We start from the raw sequence: 17,025 nt of genomic DNA, 5'->3' as shown, positions 1-17,025 counted from the left end.
AAATAAAAGATTTAAATTGGTGGAAAAATTGATTATTAATTTAATTCAATGTTTAGTTGAGAATATTGGACGCAAGGTGAGTGGGAGGGTTGTTCGGAGTTGCTTTTCTGGGTAGCAACGCGCCTTTTTGGCCACTTTCTCTCACGAAGCGCGTGGTCTTCACCACTCTTTCCTTCCCTACGAAACGCATCGTTTTGCCTCTGATCTTTTTCCGGAGGAACGCACCGTCCTCCATGGCCCATCCTTCAGCCGAAGGGCCGAAGCCATTTCTTCACTTATCTTGCAAAGAGGGAATGCTTATGGCAACGGCAAAGGACAAGTTTGATTTATCATCATCATCATCATTATTATTATTATTTTGGAAAGATCTTGGATGCAAATGTTTTCCGGCACGACAAACAGAGGTTCTCCTCTGGAAAACCATCCCACGGCGTTCAGCCCCAGCTGGTACCGATTCATTCTGCCCTTAATTTTCTGTTTGGCTGGCAAGAAACCACGGGAAAAACACACCCATTATTTTTTTTTCTAAAGCTCATCTACTTGCCACCCGTGACCCACCTTACTAAATCTTAGAACATTTGTTGCAAAAGGTGATAAATTTAAAGAAAATTGTGAAGTGAAGAACATAGTAGTTGTGATGATGGAGAAGGGTCATCCACAGGGGAAAGAAAAATGGAGGTTTATATGAGGTGGGGTTAGCAGGGAAAGAGATTCCCATTGCTTAAGTACCATGTCCTATCACCTATGCATCAACAAATTAATTGGTTGGTTCGGATGTCTTCTCCTGTTCATTTACACTGAGCTTGGAGAAGAGAAGTTTTCCTTGGATTTGGATTATTGGTATGTTGGTTCGAAAGTATAAAGAAAAAAAAAAATGTTAAGAAAATAATTTTTCATATTTTATCTATGAAAAATAAAAAAAAATAAATATAATTAAAACTAATTAAAAATATGTATTTTAAAATTAATCTTATATTGATGAGTAAAATAAAAAATGAGTTGAAGTAAAAAAAAATAATTATCACTTTTAATCTATTTTTTATTTCTTTCACTTTTTCTTTCTACTTTCTTTGTATTTTTTCCTGCATTTTCCTCAATTTTCGGAACCAACTAGTCTTATGTTCAGTCATTGAAACATTGATCAGGAAAGACTTAGCTTACAACATCTTCCAGAAAAGACAGTCTTGCAGAGGCTTGAACCGGGGTTGGGCCGGACGAACCGACAGTTCAACCGCCAAACCGATGAATTGTTCAACCGATTCGATTCTCTCAGCCATTGATTTTGGGCTTCAATATGGGCATCTTTCAATTTTGGATTTGGGCTTCAATACGGGCATCTTTCTAATTTGGATTTGGGAAAAAGGGTCCATTGTGGGTCAAGGCTCATTGATAGGCAATGGTTGAATTTTTTATTTGAAAGGCCTCTCTTTCGCCATCGATTTCTACATGGGATGACATTTTATCCCAAAAATGTCCAAAGTCCAAAGTGGAGGCTTGAACCATTGACCAAAGGCTGGTGCAAGTGGAACTACTAAATCAAGTGCAGGTTTTGTTAGTGGTGGCACCATTAGTTCAATTTATCACAATTATTTTTGTGATAATAAATTTGAAATAATATAAATAAAATAACCTAATATCTTTTAAAATTATCAAATAATTGATATTTAACATTTAAATAAAATTCAATAATATAATTTTTTATTTTTAATATACATTTTTATATTTAAAAAGTTTACAAAATTTTGATATTATAAATTACACCACACCTTTTTTGAAATTTCATTTTTTTGGCGATGGAAACCACTTTGTTTGACAAGCCTGCGCTATTCAGGTGCTGGACGCCCTACTTGCGTACTTGCCGCCGCAACGACAACGTCTTCAGAACCATTTTCTATTGCAATTCCCGCATTTTGAAGCCAGGGTCCAAGGCTTCGTTTATATGGACTAGGGTTTTAGCACGAGCGGAAGATGACGATGATGGTGGGCTTCCTCCGCAAAGCCCTTGTACTCCAGGTGAGGTTTACTCTCTCAGCTTCACCAACTCCACAAAGCCTGCCTTATCTTCACCACCACCTCTACCCATTCTCATCTTCATCCGAAGCACACTCATTCACTGTGTCTCACCTCATAAACTCATGTGGCTTCTCCCATAAAGCGGCTCTATCGGCTTCCAAATACTTGCACTTTAAAACCCCAGAAAAACCCAATTCGGTCTTTGCCTTCTTCAACAGCCATGGCTTCTCCGAATCCCAGACCTCAAAAATTGTAAGGTCACAACCTCAACTCCTCGTATCCGACCCAGACAAATCCCTTTTGCCCAAACTCCAATTTTTCTACTCCAAGGGCGCTTCTAACCCTGACGTTGTCAAGATCATAGCCTCTTGCCCAGTCATCATGAAACGAAGTTTGGAAAATCAAATCATCCCATCCTTTAATTTCTTCAAAGATTTCTTTCAATCCGAGGAGATGACAATGGCTGCTGTTAAACGCTTTTCACGGGTTCTAATAGTTAATCCCCACATCTGTGTGGAATCTAATATCAATGCGTTGCAAGAATCTGGAGTACCCAAATCTAATATTGCCGCATTGCTAAGCCTCCAGCCTAGGGCATTCATGGTGAGACCAAATCATTTTAGGGAGATTTTGGAGGAAGTAAAGAAAATGGGGTTTGATCCTTCAAAAACAAGGTTTCCCACAGCAGTCCAAGCAATGACAGGGATGTCAAAATCAACCTGGGAAAGGAAGATTGATGCTTATAAGAGGTGGGGCTGGTCTGAGGAAGATATTTGGTTAGCCTTTACAAAGTCACCCTGGTGTATGATATATTCCGAGGATAAAATAATGGCAACAATGGATTTCTTCGTCAATAAAATGGGGAGGGAGTCTTCTTTGATTGCTAACCGGCCCTTTCTCATCGGGCTTAGCTTGGAGAAGAGAATTATTCCTCGGTATTCAGTTGTTCAAGTTTTGTTGTCTAAGGGTTTGATTGATAAAGACATTAGCCTGGTAGTTCTGTTTGAATCTACTGAAAAGATGTTTCTGGAAAAGTTTGTGAATGGCTACAAGGAAGAAGCCCCTCAGTTATTGAACTTGTACCTGTACCAGGAAAAAGTCAATCTTTCAGGAAAAGCAAGAGGGAAGGGGTAGTTGTAGAATGTCATTGGAATTCAAAATTTTCTGCACCTTCCCCTGTGTGGGTGATTCTGCTGAAAATGAGTTGGTTCTTCGCCTATACATTAGGTACTTACTGCAACTAATTCAGATTTATTTTATATGCAATCTTGCTCATCTCAAGTTTTCACAATGAACAATGATTTACATTTACAGTGTCTTACTTCATGAACTCATGAGGGTTCTCCTTCCGAAAAGCTGCCAATGCAGCTTCCAACGCCCCCACTCAGTCCTCATCCTTTCCACAAGCCAGGGTTTCTTCCAACCCCAAATCTCCCACTATTGCTTCTCTTCATAAAAGCTCTTATACTTGCCACCCATCCACCCTAGAACATTTTTTGTAAAAGCTGATAAAATTTAAAAGAAAATAGTAGTTGTGATGATGGAGAAGGCTCATCCACATGGGAAAGAAAAATGGAGGTTTATCTGAGGTGGGGTTAGTAGGAGAAAGAGATTCTCATTGCCTAACAACCATGTCCTATCACCTATGCATGCGTCTGAGGGTATGATACAGCTATAAAGGCAGTGATGGATTTTTTTAGTTCAACTAATTGGTTGGTTTGGATGTCTTCTCCTGCTCTTTTACAATGAACTTGGAGAAGAGAATTGTTCCTTGGGTTTGGATTATTTAAGTTCAGTCTTTGAAAGATTGGTCAGCAAAGACTTCAGCTTACAATCATTTTTCATTTTTTATAAAGACAGTCTTTGCAGAGGCTTGTGACTGGTAAGGGAGGAAGCTCCTTACTTGGGAAGCTACCTGGGGTAGGATTCTGACTTTGGATCCCCTTAAGGAGGGTTCGAGGATCCCTAATAGATATTACATGTGTAAAGAAGATGAAGAAACGAGTGATTATATTCTCCTTCATTTCACAAAAGTACGGAATCTATGACAATTGATTTTTGCTTTGCTTTGTTTGGTGTACAGTGGGTGATGCACTCGAGGATTTCTCTTAACTTGGTGCGGTTATTTTATTAGAGGAAAAAAAGAAAGGCTTGCTCCTTAAACAATTAAAAGTTCTTTCTTAAATCTTTTCTCGGATCGGATTAAATTGTACATTGGGACCGTTCTTTGTCGATCTTAGAATTTGTGGATTGATTAAACTCTTATAGGACACATTATTTCGTTTTTGTGTTTTTGTGCTTCTTTTTGGATCTCTTGATTGCTTTGTATACATCGTGTATACCTCTTTGATTTGTAATACATTCCATCAAAAGAAAGGGAGGAAGCTCCTTGATTCTAGAAGCTATATCAAGGAAAATGGATATTCCAAAGTTACTTTGATATGGGCAGCAGTAGGACATGCACAATTGGAACCCAAAATGATCTGCAGTTCCCCTGTTGTATGGCTTACTCCTTGGTCTAGAACTCAAATTAGGTGACAGTATTGATTGGAACTCCATTGTCACGCTTGATATTGCTTGTCCACTTATCCATCACCTCCTTCCAACTGATCTCTACCAAAACTGCCGCAGTTTTCATATCAAAACTGGCAGATTATAGTCTGTACTTTAAAATAATTTCTGTTTTTTTAATTTTTTATCAGTTTGGTTTATAATTTTAAAAAATGAAGTGAAATAATTTAAAATTCAAATATTGAATCTATTAATATTATAAATTTATAGATAAAAATTGTTTTATAATGATTGTTATTTTTTCTTTCTGCAAATAATTATATTTTTATAAAAAAATTTCACTAGAAAAATAAACTTCAAATCCAATGAAGGTTTTGTATTGATTTTTTAACGAGTTTAACAATTTTCAAAAATAATTTAGAATTTAAAAATATATATAATCACTAAAAAATCTCTTACAAAGATATTAATATCCATATTTTTTATATAAAAAAATATAATTTATGATTTTTCTTATCATATTACTATTCATGTGTTTATTAAAAACTATTTATTTTTAATTTATTTGTAACTACAAAACTATTTTCATGAATTAAATTTAATGAATATCGTATAAATTAAATTTATAATGTTTTTATAAAATCAAAATAAAATAATTATCTTAAAAAACTATTTATCCAATAAAGACATGTTTGGATATTGTTTTCAAGAATAATTTTCTATTATATTAAAAAAAAATGTTTAACAATTGAAAAACAATTTTTTAAAAAAAAAAACAGAAAACTAAATATTTTCTAACATACTTTTTTTTCAAGATTTAAAAAAAAAATATACAAATATATAAAATGATTAAAAATAAAATATTAGCTATAAAAATTATTTTTTAAATTTAGAAATATTTAAGATTCTAAAACAAATTTTTGTTTTACAATATATTAGAGAATAATTTTTAAAAATTATTTTTTAAAACTGTTTTAGAATAGTCATCAAATAAAATCTATCATAAAAAAAATTAAAATTAAAACGGGGCTTGACGTTGGTTTGGAAAGTTTTAATTTTTTTTTTTTTTTTTGTATAAATTGTATTTCTTCTAAAAAAATTATTATTTTTCATTTAAAAATGGTAAAAAAAAAAAAATCCATTTATGTATAAGATATAAATTTGAATTTATATGTATTTGTATTCATATCTCAAACAAATTCAGATTTATCCGGAGGTTTGAAGTTGGAACTTAAAAAAAAAATGCAACTTAAAATGAGCACTGAAAACCACTTGTTTGACATGCCAGCGGAAGCCGGCGCTGGACGCCCTAGTTCTGCTTGCAAGCTTGGCCGCCACAACGACGTCGTTTTTCAGAAGCATTTTCTCTTGCAATTCCCGCATTTTGAAACCAGGGTCCAGGCTTCGTTTATATGGACTAGGGTTTTAGTAAGAGCGGACGATGAGGATGATGGTCGGCTTCCTCCGCAAAGTCGCTCTGCTTCAGGTGAGGTTTACTCTCTCAGCTTCTCCAACCCTACAAAGCTTGCCTTTTCTTCACTTCCACCACCACCCATTCTCATCTTCATCCAAAACACACTCATTCACTGTGTCTCACCTCATAAACTCATGTGGCTTCTCCCATCAAGAGGCTCTATCAGCTTCCAAATTCATCCACTTTGAAACCCCCGAAAAACCCGATTCCGTCTTTTCCTTCTTCAACAGCCATGGCTTCTCCAAATCCCAGACCTCAAAAATTGTTAGATCACAACCTCAACTCATTGTATCCGACCCCGAGAAATCCCTTTTGCCCAAACTCCAATTTTTCTACTCCAAAGGCGTTTCTAAGTCTGACGTTGCCAGGATCGTAGTCTCTACCCCAGCCATCTTGAAACGAAGCTTGGAAAATCAAATCATCCCATCTTATAATTTCTTCAAAGATTTCTTTCAATCCGAAGAGATGGCAATGGGTATTGTTAAACGCTTTGCGCGGATTCTACTGTTTGATCTTCACACCTATGTGGAATCTAATATCAATGCGTTGCAAGAATTTGAAGTACCCAAATCAAATATTGCTGCATTGCTAAGGCACCAGCCTAGGTATTCATGGTGCGGCCAAATCAGTTTAGGGAGATTTTGGAGGAAGTAAAGAAAATGGGGTTTGATCCTTCACAAATGAAGTTTGTTCTAGCAGTTCAAGCAATAAGAGGGATGTCAAATCAACCTGGGAAAGGAAGATTGATGCTTATAAGAGTTGGTGCTGTTCTGAGGAAGAGATTCGTTTAGCCTTTTTAAAGTTACCCTGGTCTATGGTACTCTCCGAGGATAAATTAATGGCAACAATGGATTTCTACGTCAATAAAATGGGGTGGGAGTCTTCTTTCATTGCTCGCCGGCCGGTGCTTCTCTCGCTTAGCTTGGAGAAGAGAATTATTCCTCGGTATTCAGTTGTTCAAGTTTTGTTGTCAAAAGGTTTGATTAATAAAGATATTAGCCCGAGAGTTCTGTTTGAATCTACTGAAAAGAAGTTTATGCAAAAGTTTGTAAATCTCTACAAGAAAGAAGCTTCTCAGTTATTGAACTTGTACCAGGAAAGGAAAAAGTCAATCTTCCAGAAAAAGCAAGATTGTCTCCCAGAGGGAAGGGGTAGTTTTAGAATTTGTACACCCTGAATCAAAAATTTTCTGCACCTTCCCCTGTGTGGTTGATTCTGCTGAAAATTATTTGGTTCTTCACCTTTATACATTGGTACTTACTGCAACTAATTCAGATTTATGTTATATGCAATCTTGATCTCATTTGGAAGTTCAATCTGATCTCATATTGTTGTTTTGATAGGCAATAATGTTCAATCTGATTTTATATGGTTTTGTGAGGAAATCGATCATCTTTGTGTTTCATTGGGAGCATAAGTAAATGAAGCCAATGATGTAGCTGAAGATTGTTTGTTTCAACTCTGAGAATCCTTTCAATAACATGGCTTCTTTTGATAGCAGTGGGTGGTCGATGAATTGACGAGACGCCTTGCCTTATGAGGTTTCTATAACATTTACCCTATTAGCTTCTTGAAGATTTGCATAAAGCTTATTATTGGTTTGGAATATTGGAATAGTTCTCCTATGAACCAGAAGGAATTTCAAGTATCGATTATGACAATATTTCATTTCTTTTATAAGACGGTTCTTAGGAACTAATTTCTCGCTTTCTCATTCAAATCTGAATAGAAATGTCTTCTAAGCATTTCTTCCTCAATTTCAAAGTTATTAGCCTATATGACCATAATTTGGTTTATATAGATGTGTAAGTAGAGCTCCCTTAGAGGGAGAAGCTTCTTTACCTTATACACAAGTTTGTTAACCTAGCTAGAGCTTCCCTGGCTGCCCTCGCATGTTTCTTATTATAAGAGATTTATGGCATTGAAGGTCGACCTTTTGTAAAATGGTATTGACGATGATCTGGTTTGTCTTTCTAGATTTCTTGAGGGAAACTTTAAGTCAATTGAACCATCTTCATGCTTGATTATATTGGCTGGTTTCATTGAAATAAGGTCTTGTTGGGATAGGCTTGGCTTGCAATCTTTAATTTTCGCTAAACAAGTATTCAAAAAGGATGTAAAAAATTTAACATCCTAACAAATTTTTTGTCTTGTGATCTTTCTCCTGCTGGCAAGTATCGATACCTGTCTCCTAAGGAATTTTTCTTTGCTTTCATATACCAGACCAGGAAGCAATCCTCGAAGGACTGCAATTGGAAGGAATTAGCACTCACCCTAAACAACCGCAGAGAAGGAAAACAACTGGCCTTAGATGATGGAGGAAAGAAAGAGGTTTGGTAAGCTTGCTTGCAATCTTAATTTTACTATGGATACTTTAAAGGAGAAAAGCAAATTGTTTACCTAACTTCCTCACTCCAGAATCTTGCAAGACTCCAAAAAGATCGACAAATGCCTTCTTATGAAAGGGAGAGAATCTTCTTCTAAGCTAGCCTTCTACTTTAACTAACTATTACAGATGAAATAAGAGTGTTGTTGCATTAATGGAGCTTTATCTCAAAGATCACTTTAATCCTAGCCTTTGCCTTTCTATGAAGCAGCTTAACTGAAATAGATCCATTCGACTAACTCTCAATTTTGACCATAGGATATTTTTTTTTCTAAATTCATGTTAAAAACAAGATGTATCAGCCTCAAAATGGGTTTTTAAACTCGGTAAACTTAAGGCTATGTTTGGTTTCCATAAAATACTAAGGAAAAAAATGTTAAGAAAATGATTTTCTCGTGTTTCATTTCACCATGAAAATACAAAAAAAAAAAGATTAAATATAATTAAATTTGTTAAAAATATAAATATAATTTTAAATATTTAGTCTTTATATAATAGAGGGAAATAAGTAAAATGGGTTTGAAAAAGCATATAAAATTAATTTATTTTAAACCTATTTTTATTTTTCTTTATTATTTCTTTTCTTCTATTTTTTTTTCTTTCACATTTTCCCTTAAATTTTTTGAAAATCAAATGATCTAAGTATTTTTAGAAAGAAAAATATTTTCCCAAAGGCTTTCAATTACAACGATTATATACATGCTAGGGATTATTTTCATATTATCAAAATGATAAGATAGTTCATAGTTGGTTGATTTAAATTGGTTAAAAGACTGGCTTTTCTAGGAGGGATAATTAATTGACATTTCCTAAAGAGTTAAAAAATCTTTTGAATAAGTTTTGTAGGAGAAATCAAGGAGTGATGCTCTATTTTCATACATTTTGTACCATTCAATGAAATTGGATTATAGGAGAATATTTATTTGTAATTCTCTTTTGTCTTCAATATGAAGATTTGTTTCCTTTAAAAATTTGTCAAAATAATATTTATTTGTAATTTTCTTTTAACTTCAATGATTTGATTTTATTTGCAACACTTAAATTTTATCATATGTCACCTTTTGAATTACACTTGACATATTGTACGAGATTCCACCCAATATTTGAGCATGACTCTCTCCACATAGAAGTCCCTCTTCAATGACCTTATGCTCAAAATCATCCCACAACAAATGTGTCATTTGGACGACACGACTCTAAAAGAAAATGTTGCACCCTCACATGTTTGATGTGTAAAATCCATTACTTTTCAAGCCTAAGCTTTATTGAATTGAAAAGCCATAATCTTGGTGACCAATTTAGCAACAATTTAATCCCCCAATTTTTATTTTTTTTGTCTATAATTTTTTTTTTCTCAATAATTGAAGGAATCTAAGAGGACATGTTTTATCATATATTCAAATAATCTTTTCCAATTTTACATGTCTTATATGATTTGAAGGAATCTAAAGGAGCATAAAAGAAAATTTTGTTTTCAATTATATTCATGCAATTTGATTGTTTAAAAATATGAAAAATTATAACAAAATCTAAAATGATGCTTAGAAGTTCGTGGTGAACGTATTCGTTGCAATACTAAAATTTATGAGTGCTAAAGCAGAATAAGCTCTGTCCATTAGGAAATGATGTGGTGGATTAGAGAAAACATGTTTAGGCCTACAAGAAGGAAACAAAGCAGAGATCAAAATAGAACTCAATAATGATAATTACATAATTATAAAGGAAATAATAATGGGGTGTGAATAATGGTCAAACAATTTCCTATCTGGAATCGACTTTTTTAATTTAATAAAAGTTACTATAGAAATTATAGGTTTATTTGAGAATCGTTTTAGAGAATAATTTTTTGTTTTTTAAAATTAAAAAATAATAAGAATACATGTTTCGTATTTAAAATTAGTTTTTATTTTCTAATATTTCCGTACTTGCATGTCGGCATGAAGGGGAGCCGTTCTGTTAAAAACTTGGCCATCACAACGACGTCGTTTTAAGAACCATTTTCCTATGCAATTCCCGTATTTTTGAAGCTAGGTCAGGCTTCTTTGACATGGACTAGGGTTTGGGTATTACGATGAGGATGATGGCCGGCTGCCTACGCAAAGCCCTTGTGCTCCAGGTGAGGTTTACTCTCTCAGCTTCACCAACCCGACAAAGCCTGCGTTTTCTTCTCCACCACCTCTACCCATTCTCATCCATTTCCACTTCTGGGAAATCACAGTCTTTCACTGTGTCTTACCTCATTGACTCATGTGGCCTCTCTCATAAAGATGCTCTGTCAGCTTCCAATTCTTCTCCTTGAAACCCCGATAAACCCAATTCGGTCCTTGCTTCTTCAACAGGCATGGCTTCTCGAATCCCAAATCTCAAAAATCGTCAAATCACTACCTCGACTACTCGCATCCGATCCCGACAAAACCTTTTGCCTAAACTCCAATTTTCTACTCCAAAGGCGCTTCCAGGCCTGACGTTACCAAAATCGTAGTCTCTACCCAGGATCTTGTATCGAAGCTTGGAAAATCAAATCATCCCATCTTTTAATTTCTTCAAAGATTTTCTTCAATCCGACGAGATGGCAGTTACTGTTATTAAACGCTTTTCCCGGATTCTACTATTTGATCTTCACACCTATGTGGCATCTAATATCAATGCGTTGCAAGAATTTGGAGTACCCAAATCAAATATTGCAGGATTGCTAATGAATCGGCCTATGGCATGAAGAAAATTTAAACAGCATAGGATCACATGTTGACATTTAAACATGCATAGAACGGCAAAAACGGAAACGTTCACCTTGGTTAATTTCGTGAAAGGCCATTTCTTCCTCTTTTCTGGTACTCAGGAAGCTCCTCCAGTGCTTGATGGTGGAGAATTACGGGTTAATGAGCTCTTCTCTTCTACACCCAGATTCAGTCCAAAACGAGAGTGCGTGCTCTCTTTCAGCCAAAGGAGGAAGGAGCAGGAAGCAATCCAGAGAGAGAGCCTTCCTCCTTTGGCTGAAAGAGAGCACTCACTCTCGTTTTGGACTGAATCTGGGTGTAGAAGGGAAGAGCTCATTAACCCGTAATTCTCGCACCATCAAGCACTGGAGGAGCTTCCTGAGTACTAGAAAAAAGGAAGAAATGGCCTTTCACGGAATTAACCAAGGTGAACGTTTCCGTTTTTGCCGTTCTATGCATGCTTAAATGTCAACATGTGATCCTATGCTGTTTGAATTTTCTTCAATTGGTATCAGAGCAGCATGGATGACATATGAGCTGCAATTTTGGGTTAATTTTGGGTTTCCCGTTTCCTGTTGTGGAAGCCATTTTTTTGGAATTTTATTTCTCGTTTGATGTTGATTCTCTGTTTTCAAACCCGATTGTTGTTGGAAACTTGTAGAGAATATTGTTTGGAGCAAAACCCATCATTTTATTTGTTTTTTGGAGCTTGTTTGGTGGGATTTCGAAAATTAGGGGCTTGCTTTGGTTCTTCCTATTATGCGTTTTTGTGCAAATTTTGCGATTAGATTGAAGGTTTGATGTGTGAGGATGGAAATCTAAGCGTTTTTTGTTGGAAAATGCCCAAAATTTTGGCCGAAAAAGAAAAAAAATTTTTTTCTCCTGCACCAGGCCGTGTTCAGCTGGAGAAGGAGATGAATAGTGACGTAATGACGTCATCATGACGTCATAAAAAAACCAATTTTTTATTTATTATTTTTTTTTTTTGCCTTGGTATTCTTGGATTGATTATGCATATGTTGGAATTATTATGCAATTGTTAAAATTGACTTTATTGGGACAATTATTATTATTATTGTTCTTTAGTATAATTTTTTCCTTGTATCAATAGTGTTGTCCTATGTCAATTTTGTTAAATATTTCAATTTATTGTGGCAATTTATAACATTTGTGTGATTGCCTATCGCAATTCCAAGTGTGTCAAGTTGCGCAAATTGAATATTTTAGTTTATCATGACAATTGTGAACATTTGTGTGGTTGCCTATCGTGATCCTATATGTGTCAAATTGTCTTTGTTGAGATATTTTATCTCCCTCTTTTGATTGTTTTATTATTGTGATAACCAAGGTCCATACGGGTATTGTGATTGTCCTATCGATGATTATAATATTTGGTAGGATGTTTGGATTGGTGAAGAAAATTAATTTTATATTATGAACCGTACTAATTTTCTTTGCCCTTTCGGTAATAAAATTAGTGCATCTTGGTTGTGATATTTAATTGGTTGTCCTTACCGTCGTGGAATTTTCAAAATTCCAAGTTGTTGCTAAATTGAGAAATTTTGGAAACTAGCAAATGCATGATTTTGTAGTAACATGCATATTGCTTAATTTTGCTATTTTCCAGCTACTAGCAATCCTGGTATTACTCTGCAATTGTCTGCCATCATTCCTCCTTACCAAAATTTTTTGTGGGGTGAAGCCTTAAGGACTGCGGCATATATTTTGAATCAAGTGCCCAGTAAGTCTGTGCCTAAGACACCTTATGAGCTATGTTCAGGAAAGAAACCTAGCCTTCACCATTTCCATGTTTGGGGATGTAAGGCTGAGGTTAGGCCTATAACCCATAGTCAAAGAAACTTGATCCTAAAACATTAGTGGTTTCTTTGTTGGCTATTGCATTGGATCAAGGGGTTCCAGATTTTATTGTCCATCTCATACCACCAGGATCATTGAATCAGACAGGGTTGTATATTTTGAAGATGTGAGCTCTGTTGATGAAAGATCTAGTGGTATCTGAAGTTTGATAGTATTATCACCCAAAATGGTTTTAAAGAGAATACAGTTGACAGATGCATATATTTGAGGGTTAGTGGGAGTAGTTACATATTCTTGTTTTATATGTTGATGATATACTACTCGCATCAAATGATTCTGACTTGTTGTTTGGACAAAGCACATGTTGTCAACCATTTTGACATGAAGGATATTGGTGAGGCTTCTTATGTTTTGGGCATAAAGATTCTTCGTGATAGGGATAATGGAGTGCTTAAATTGTCTCAAAGAACCTATATTGTGAAAATATTGAAGAGGTTCAATATGCACAACTGTAAATCTACTAAAGCGCCAATTGTGAAGGGTGATAAATTTTCAAAGGCTCAGTGTCCTCAAATGATGATGGGAGAGAGGAAATGAGAATCATTCCTTATTCATCTTTAGTTGGCAGCCTTATGTATGCTCAAGTATGTACACGCCTGATATTGCTTTTGTTGTGGGCATGTTGGGTAGGTACGTGAGCAATCCTGGGAGTCAACATTGGAAAGCGGCTAAGAAGGTCCTTAGGTATTTGCAAGGAACTAAGGACTTAATGTTGACATATCAGCGCACCAGCTTACTTGATGTAGTTGGGTTTTGTGATGCTGATTTTGCTGACTGCATAGATGATAAGAAGTCCACTACGGGCTATATTTTTATGATGGCAGGAGGAGCTGTATCTTGGAAAAGTGTCAAGCAGACACTTACAGCATCCTCAACTATGGAGGCAGAGTATGTGGCATGTTATGAGGCTTGTTGTCATGCTATGTGGATGCGGAATTTTATTTCAGCTTTGGGAGTTGTTGACTCCATTTCTAGACCGCTGAAATTATTTTGTGATAATTCCGCAGCTGTTGCTTTCTCCAAGAACACTAGGAGTATTTCTCGCTCCAAACATATTAATGTAAAGTTCTATTTTGTTAAGGAGAAAGTGACATCTCTTATTGATATTGAACACATGTCCACAAAAAGTATGTTGGCGGATCCATTAACAAAAGGCTTACCCATAATTGCGTTCTCAATGGGGTTGTTGGAAGCCTAGGTTGTATTAAGTTAGTGGGGCCATTTTTTTGGTATTGTAATACTATGTTATTATTGAAAGGATTGCTATTATTGTATATTTCCCTGTGAATCAAGCAATGAAGCATGTATGATTGCTTTTGGCTATTTATTTTGATGAGATTCTATGGGACATTGATTTATGATTATGTGTATGTTGTAATGTTTGATTATGTAGTCCAAGTGGGAGATTGTTGGAATTTTTATGTGTGGACTTACATAATCAATTTAATAATGTCATAAATCAGTGTTATTTATTTTTGCATTGTGGTCCATAATGGGACTGGACACATATTGTTGCTTGATTTTTTATGGGCTCACCTAATTCACTTGACTGGCCCATTAAGTCAAGTGGTGGTCCAAATAATGTGTGTGATATATATATGAATATTTTATTTATATACATATATATATAAAAGAAAAGGAAGGGCTCTCTCTCTCCAGTAAGCTCCCTGCTCCTTCCTCCTTTGGCTCAAAGAGAGCACGCCTCTCGTTTTGGACTGAATCTGGGTGTAGAAAGGGAAGAGCTTATTAACCCGTATTTCGCACCATCAGCACTGGAGGAGCTTCCTGAATACCAGAAAAGAGGAAGAAATGGCCTTTCACGGAATTAATCAGGTGAACGTTTCCGTTTTTTGCCGTTCAATGCATGCTTAATGTCACATGTGATCCTATGCTGTTTAAATTTTCTTCATGGCATTCATGGTGAGGCCAAATCTGTTTAGGGAGAATTTGGAGGAAGTAAGAAATGGGGTTTATCCTCCACAAATGAAGTTCGTTATAGCAATCCATGCAATGAGAGCGATGGGAAAATCAACCTGGGAAAGGAAGATTGATGTATATAAGAGGTGGGGTCGGTCTGAGGAAGAGATTCGGTTAGCCTTCATAAAGCTTCCCGGTGTATGACACATTCCGAGGATAAAATAATGGCAACAATGGATTTCTTCGTCAACAAAATGGGGAGGGAGTCTTCTTTGATTGCTCGCCGGCCCTTCTTATCTCGCTTAGCTTGGAGAGAGAATTATGCCTCGGTATTCAGTCATTCAAGTTTTGTTGTCAAAGGGTCTGATTGAGAACGACACTAGCCTGGTAGTTCTCTTCGAGTCTACTGAAAAGATGTTTCTGCGGAAGTTTGTGAATGGTTACAAGAAGGAAGCTCCTCAGTTAATGAAACTGTATCAGGAAAAAATCAACCTTTCAAAAAAGCAAGACTGTCTCCAGGAGGGAAGTGGTGATTGTTGAATGTCCAGATTATCAATCCAATTTTTCTCCTCCTTCCCTGTGTGGTTCTTCATATTTATGCATTAGGTACTTACTGCAACTAATTCAGATTTATTTTATATGCAATCTTTTCTCTCATTTGGAAGTTCATGTAAAATTGTTTTTACAAAACAGTTTTAAATAATAAAAAACTTTTTAAAAACTGTTTTTGAGCTTAAAAGGAAAAAAAAAACAACAACAAAACGTTTTTAAAAATAGAAAATAAAAACTTGTTTGGGTAAGTTATTTTAAAATAATTTTTTTGTTTTGGCTTATAGAAAAATTGTAAATTCAATTTATATTTAATTGAAATCTTTTTTTAAAAAAAAATTAATTACAAATAAAATAAATAAATAGTTTTTAGTAAAATGAATAGTGATATTATATAAATCATAAATTATTTTTTTTATAAAAAATATGTTATTTTAATATATGTTAAGAACAGAAAGATATTAATATTTTTGTAAATTTTTTATTAAAAATGAATAATAATAATTTAAAAATAAACAATTATTAATAATATTTTATTTAAAATAAATAATAAATAAAGTTTAATTTTTTAACATGTAAATAAGTTAGGTTTTCCTTAGGTGCACATATTTAATATTCAATTATAAATATGATATTGTAAAATATTTTAATTTAATGTGTAATTAATTTGATCTGTTTTTGAATTTCAAATTATTCTTAAAAATTAAAAAATTTATTAAAGAATTTAATTTTTAATTATGTGTTAATTTTTAATCTATTTACATGGAGAGAAATTCAAAAATAGTTGTGACTCCTAGGCATGTGCTAAGTCGTCCTATTTTCAAACTTGGCCCCCACAAACGACGTCGTTTTGGAAATTGCAATTCCCTTATTTTTTTTAGCCAGGTCCTGTATTCGTTGATATGGACTAGGGTTTTAGTATTGGCGGACGATGAGGATGATCGTTGGCTTCCTACGCAAAGCCCTTGTGCTCCAGGTGAGGTTCACTCTCACAGCTTCTCCAACCCCACAAAGTTTGCATTTTCTTCTCCACCACTTCTACCCATTCTCATCTTCCTCCACATCCATTCCCACTTCTGAAAGATCAGAGTCATTCACTGTGTCTTACCTCATTGACTCATGTGGCCTCTCTCATGAAGATGCTCTATCAGCTTCCAAATTACTCCGCTTTGAAACCCCCGAAAAACCCGATTCGGTCCTTGCCTTCTTCAACAGCCATGGCTTCTCCAAATCCCAAACCTCAAAAATCGTCAAATCGCTACCTCGACTACTCGCATCCGATCCCGACAAAACCCTTTTGCCCAAACTCCAATTCTTCTACTCCAAAGGCGCTTCCAAGCCTGATGTTGCCAAGATCGTAGTCTCAACCCCAGGCATCTTGAAACGAAGCTTGGAAAATCAAATCATTCCTTCTTTTAATTTCTTGAAAGATTTCCTTCAATCCGACGAGATGGCAATTACTGTTGTTAAACGCTTTTCCCGGATTCTGCTCTTTGATCTTCACACCTATGTGGCTTCTAATATGAATGCGTTGCAAGAATTTGGAGTACCCAAATCAAATATTGCAGGATTGCTAATGT

The 17,025-nt window shown here is 35.2% G+C and overlaps 2 protein-coding genes and 1 pseudogene across 3 annotated transcripts in view; all 3 read left to right on the top strand.

Moving 5' to 3' along the window:
* Positions 1-1,841: 1,841 nt before the first annotated feature.
* On the top strand, positions 1,842-4,299 carry LOC117914215. 2 transcript variants are annotated; one of them, XM_034829446.1, is made up of 2 exons: positions 1,842-3,240; positions 4,097-4,299. In XM_034829446.1, exon 1 carries the CDS (start codon positions 1,969-1,971, stop codon positions 3,145-3,147), a length of 1,179 nt encoding a protein of 392 aa, XP_034685337.1. In that variant the 5' UTR covers positions 1,842-1,968; the 3' UTR covers positions 3,148-3,240; positions 4,097-4,299. The 2 variants fall into 2 exon arrangements, with proteins under 2 accessions (XP_034685337.1, XP_034685338.1); XM_034829447.1 differs by lacking the exon at positions 4,097-4,299 and adding an exon at positions 3,328-3,705.
* A 1,525-nt stretch (positions 4,300-5,824) lies between these two features.
* Positions 5,825-7,244, top strand: LOC117914181 (annotated as a pseudogene).
* A 9,132-nt stretch (positions 7,245-16,376) lies between these two features.
* LOC117914466 (transcription termination factor MTEF1, chloroplastic-like) overlaps positions 16,377-17,025 on the top strand; it is a 2,901-nt gene continuing 2,252 nt past the window's right edge. Inside the window, exon 1 of the mRNA XM_034829815.1 lies at positions 16,377-17,023. Within this exon, the coding sequence (XP_034685706.1) occupies positions 16,377-17,023 (647 nt within the window). The remainder of the gene's footprint in view (positions 17,024-17,025) is intronic.

This window comes from Vitis riparia, chromosome 5, assembly GCF_004353265.1.
Source record: "Vitis riparia cultivar Riparia Gloire de Montpellier isolate 1030 chromosome 5, EGFV_Vit.rip_1.0, whole genome shotgun sequence".
NCBI classification, from domain to species: domain Eukaryota; kingdom Viridiplantae; phylum Streptophyta; class Magnoliopsida; order Vitales; family Vitaceae; genus Vitis; species Vitis riparia.
This window is presented reverse-complemented; position numbering and strand designations above follow the sequence as displayed.

What these genes read in the sequence shown, in the direction of transcription:
- LOC117914215 (XM_034829446.1), top strand. Translation starts at nt 1,969, where the DNA reads ATGACGATGATGGTGGGCTTCCTCCGCAAAGCCCTTGTACTCCAGGTG.